This window comes from Urtica dioica, chromosome 7, assembly GCF_054948205.1.
Source record: "Urtica dioica subsp. dioica isolate 48M chromosome 7, U.dioica_male_clone48M_v1_H2, whole genome shotgun sequence".
NCBI classification, from domain to species: Eukaryota; Viridiplantae; Streptophyta; class Magnoliopsida; order Rosales; family Urticaceae; genus Urtica; species Urtica dioica.
Genome location: NC_142762.1, coordinates 32,909,638 through 32,914,670, shown reverse-complemented (window position 1 = coordinate 32,914,670; position 5,033 = coordinate 32,909,638). Strand labels below are relative to the sequence as shown.

Below are 5,033 nucleotides of genomic sequence, written 5' to 3'. Positions count from 1 at the left end.
TCTCACTGCCCTTTAAAAATCGTTGGTCTCGGCATTCGCCAAATGATATACCAGGTGTGCTTTACTTGTCTACTTGTACAACTCTTGTATTTGTTTGTGTTTGCTGAGTTCTGTGTGTTTGTGAGTGGGTGTGTATATATGTGAGTGTGTGTGTGTTGTTATCAGTGGCGGACCCAGAATTAAAAAAGTGGGGGGTCAAAAAAAATTTTAAGGTTAAAAAAAAAAAAATTTAAAATTTTTTGCCCAAATTTTTGGGCTGGAGGGGGGGTCCAGGCACCCCAAAGGGTACACCTGGGTCCGCCACTGGTTGTTATTGTTGTTGTTGTTGTTGTTGTTGTTGTGTGTTTGGCAACGGAGTTGCTGGCCGAGCAGCGACCGCACTGTGATGATGAGGCGATGTTATGTGCTCTCTTCGACGAGGGAAGAACATAAATCACAAAGCTGATGAGCCATTGGAGGAAGCGTTGTTCGGCTAGTTCAGCAACTGGAGGTGAGTGACGCGTGCGATGACGCCGAGGTTGAAAGCAATACCACGCCGACCATGCACACGAAATTGGGATTTTTTGGTATGCCGATCCTTCTTCTCTGGCTATTTGTATTTTTTTTAATTAGGGACATGAACTTGTGAAGTGTTTTGGCCTTTAATTTTCTTGTTACTAATCTTGAAGTGTTGTGAATTTTCTTGCTTATGAAGTGTTTTGGCCTTGATTTTTCTTGTTTCTAATCTTGAAGTGTTGTGAATTATCTTGAGAATTTTCTTGTGAAGTGTTTTGACCTGAATTTTCTACTTACTAATCTGGAAGTGTTCTTGTGAATTTTCTTAATACAAGCGTATTGTACACGTGTATTTGTTCTTGTGATATGTTTACGTGTACTTAAGAATTTTCCTGGTAATGATTTATTTTAGTTAAGAAGGCAGAGACCACGATAATGGTTGTATAAAAATAAGGCAGGAAGAACGCGCGAGCAAAGGAGGAAAAATTCTGCACCAGATATATTGGCGTATGACAGCCGAGACAAGCCGTGGCTGTTGCTAAACCGCTACGAGGCAACAATCCCGACATTTTCCGTGGCTAATGTCGTGATTGCGGCTGTTTCACTAACAACCGCGACTTTCATAGCATTAGGCGCGACAAAAATGGTGGCTGTTTCCGATAATTGTTGTAGTGACATGTCTTACATAAATTATCAAAGTTTGTTTATTCCTCTTCTCTATACACTTAAAATTCTCAAAATGGTGGATTGAAATAGAAAAAATTGAAGTATATAAGGTTAATGAGATTTTTTTTCTTATAATGAAATAGTGTGTATAATTTTACAAATTTAATATATATATATATATATATACACACACACAATTATCAGAGATAGATTTGCACCAAAGTCACTTCTTATGAATAAAATTGCATGTATGTCACCACTAAAAACGTGTTGCAAGTAAGTCACTCTTATTTATTATTAGACCAAAATACCCTTAAAATATAAATATTTACAAAACAAAAGTAGACTAGAAGAAAAAAGTAGAACCACAGTTAAATATTTACAAAACAAAAGTAGACTAGAAGAAGAAAGTAGAACCACACTTAAATATTTACAAAACAAAAGTAGACTAGAAGAAGAAATCGATAATCTGAAGCGCCTTGACTCCGTTGGACAACTTATCGGCACCGTTCTCCGCTGTGGCCGCCTTGGAAGACGCCGCCGCCTTGCCTCCTCGCTTCGCTGTCGTAAAACACACACCAACTTCTTCAATGTGTATTATCTGTTCGACGCGTATTACCTATTCGACGAAATGCCAAAGCCAAAAACACGACTTCAATTCATACCTCTTTGGAGACGATACAGAGTCTTCCGTCAGTCATTCCGTTCTCGACGAAGGTCTTCGCCGCGTAGCCAATTTATTTATTTGTTGATCATCTCATTGTCAAACCTTGAAAACTCATTCATTGATATTTTTTTCGCCCCAAGGTTAGGAATTGTTTTCCAATGGAGTGTTGTTGTGTTAGGGTTCTGACGATCGGAAAGAAGAGAGATCGGTCCGAATACGCCGGCGATTTCCCGAGCGGCCCAGCTTCGGTCGTTTTCAACCCCGTTCCGGCCACCAAATCCACCGTCCTCTCGTCGCCATCGATTCTGCCCCCTTTCCGACCTCGACCCCGCCGGAAACCGCCTCTGCAGCCTCCGCTTCCCCGACGCCGACTTCGACTCCTTCGTCCTCTTCTTCCCCGTTGGAACGAACTCCCACCACCTCGGCTTCCTCACCGTCCCCGCGCCGGCTGCGTCCGATCCCTCGCCTGCTCCGACGAGCACCATCGTCGAATCCGGAGAATCTCCGCGATCCCGAACTCCGGCGACGGCGGCGATGGTGAGTTCATCGGCTTCGTCATGGTCGAAACCATGTACTCCGTGGACTGGTTCTTCGTCGAGCCCGATTCGAATCTCCGCCGACTAAGACGAACACCGGGAGAGATCGGAGCATGGCGGCTTCGAGGCCGCGGGAAAGCTGGTTCTGTGATTTCGGTGAGAGCTCCGGCGAGGGTTACGACGGCGGTGGCCTCGTCGGAGCGACGATCGGAGCGGTGGTTGGAGCTTGAGCTAGAGAGATTAGGGTTTGAGAGGGAATTTGATGAGAAATTAGGATTTTGGTATGGATATGGATTCTTGTTGGATATAAAATAGAAGGGTAATTAAAACATTGTATATGTGACAAATATGCAAAAAAAAAAAAACGAATGCAATTTAGACTCATTTGTGATACAAATGAAATAATGTGTTGTTGTGACTTCAACAACAAATTCCACGTAATCGGAGCCAATTAAGGCCCATTACTGACTTAAGCCCCCTCAATTTTTTTATTTATTTATTTTTATTTTATTATTATTATTATTTTTTTATTTTTACCAAAATTTAATTATTTTATTTTAAAAATCTATAAGTTAGCCATCTATGATTTTTTTTTCTTTTTCCCGTTAAATTTGGAATCTACCGTCTGTCCCTGTATATACATGATTATATATATACGTTAGTAGAGTACCGATTTATAAAAAGAAATTTGTAACAGACGTACGTACCATTATTTATTTGGCATAAAATATATATATATATATATATATATATATATATATATTTTGCGAGCCAATTTGCATACTTATATGTTTATCCGTGATATCACTTTGTCTTTTCTAGAAAATCACCACGTAAATTTAACACACCAGGACAAAAGATTTATTAATACATATACCACACTTGTAATGCTCTGGAGTAAAATTAAATGCATTAAATTAATTTCCTTAAATATTCAATAAATACGATCCTGAGAGCGAGGTACCAAGGTACTCTTACAAAGTTACAAACCTAAATATATATATATATATATATATATATATATATATAGATATATATAAAACTCATTCAAATCTCTCTCTCTCTCTCTCTCTCCCATGTACGAAAAGGAAGAAGAAATCACCCATGAAAAGGTTGGGAAAAAACCTCCCTTAAGAAATAAGATCATAATATAAAACAAAAAAAATATTATGATCCTAGAAAAAAAGAATAACAATCATAATGAATAAAATTCGTACTATCTGCACAAGGGGCTGTGATCAGAATGATGAGAGAAGCCTAGATGGGTCTCGGAGGAGCAACAATAATAATAGCCTTCATGAACAGATCTGCCATTATTTTTATCCTCCTTTAATCTCATGCCCTCCAAGACCCTCTCGAACACAGAGACCTCGCACGGAATCCTGAGAACTCCGATCTGTTCGAACCCAAACTCTTCCTCGGCTTCCTGGAGCAGCGCCTGAAAAGCTCGCCGCCCTAGATACTCCGTCGGAATCACGAATCTCTTCTCCTCTTCTCCGACGGAAACGGCCAGGTATCCTTTCGGGACCGTCGATGGACACGTGGCTGTGTTGTCGTCGAAGTTGGGGTTCGTCGTCGTGGTTCTGTCGGTGAAAGATAGGGTTTTCTTGAGGATCAATTGTATACTTTTCTTGTTGCATGTGGGCTTTGATGACGACGATGATGATGATGACGAGTTTGCGAGCTTTCTCCACTTTTTTAGGATTTGTTGAAGCCTCACTATGTCTCTGATCTTGTTTGGTTTCTTTGAAGAATCCATACCGTAATAGTGTATGTATAGAGATATATGTATATAGAATGTGTTTGTGTGTGATCAAGAAGCTAAAGTACTGTGAAGAGCTGAGCTCAATGTTAAACGGTTTTGCTTCCTAATGGCAATTCTGTGAATGGGTTGTTTCAATTTATAGGACTTGTTTCAAGACATAAAAGAAATTATAAATGATGTGAGGAAAGGTTTTTAAAATTTGTTTCAGCAGGGAATCTTTTATAGGTCCATCAAGAGGCGCTGGTAAACCTGCTAGCTCTTAGAATAATATTATTATTAAATTCATGTGCCTAGTGGTAAACGTATTACCTATTTTAACAGATATGTCAGATTTATTCACATGATCACCTTCTCGCATTATTATATGATATGTACTATGAATACGTAGTATAGTTAAATGATATTTTCGTACATAAAAAAGTATCGCTTATTTACAAAGGTAACGAAAATTCTCTTACAAGAAAAATGGAAAACGCATGTGATCATTCCCAATAACTAAGATTCACGATCTCTTATGTCACGAAAACTTTGATATTTTTCTTTTCTGGTTCTTAATTTTGCTACGTGCATTAATTGCTTTTTTAATGTCAGGTTTAAGGATTATCAATACAATTTGGAATCTCTTTTATAGGTATACGTGTCTATATATATATATATATATATACACACACAAATCTAGCTAACTAGTTAATAAGGATATTGGTGAAAACAGGTGTCATTTATTTTTTACAGTATGATTGTTAAAATCATAAAAAAAAAATATATCTTCACTATTCGGACACAAATATCCATCAAGAAAACAAATCTAATTTCGACAACTGCAATGTAACAACATGCTCGCAGTAGCACAGTCGTATAACAGCCGCAACACCACTAGCTAAGATCAACATAAAAAGTAAAACTG

At 38.5% G+C, this 5,033-nt stretch overlaps 1 protein-coding gene across 1 annotated transcript; it reads right to left on the bottom strand.

The window, feature by feature from the left end:
• Positions 1-3,428: 3,428 nt before the first annotated feature.
• On the bottom strand, positions 3,429-4,221 carry LOC149390894 (SAUR-like auxin-responsive protein family). Its single transcript, XM_089620914.1, has one exon. The coding sequence runs from the start codon at positions 4,121-4,123 to the stop codon at positions 3,581-3,583; it is 543 nt and encodes a 180-aa protein (XP_089477040.1). The 5' UTR covers positions 4,124-4,221; the 3' UTR covers positions 3,429-3,580.
• Between the last annotated feature and the right edge of the window lie 812 nt (positions 4,222-5,033).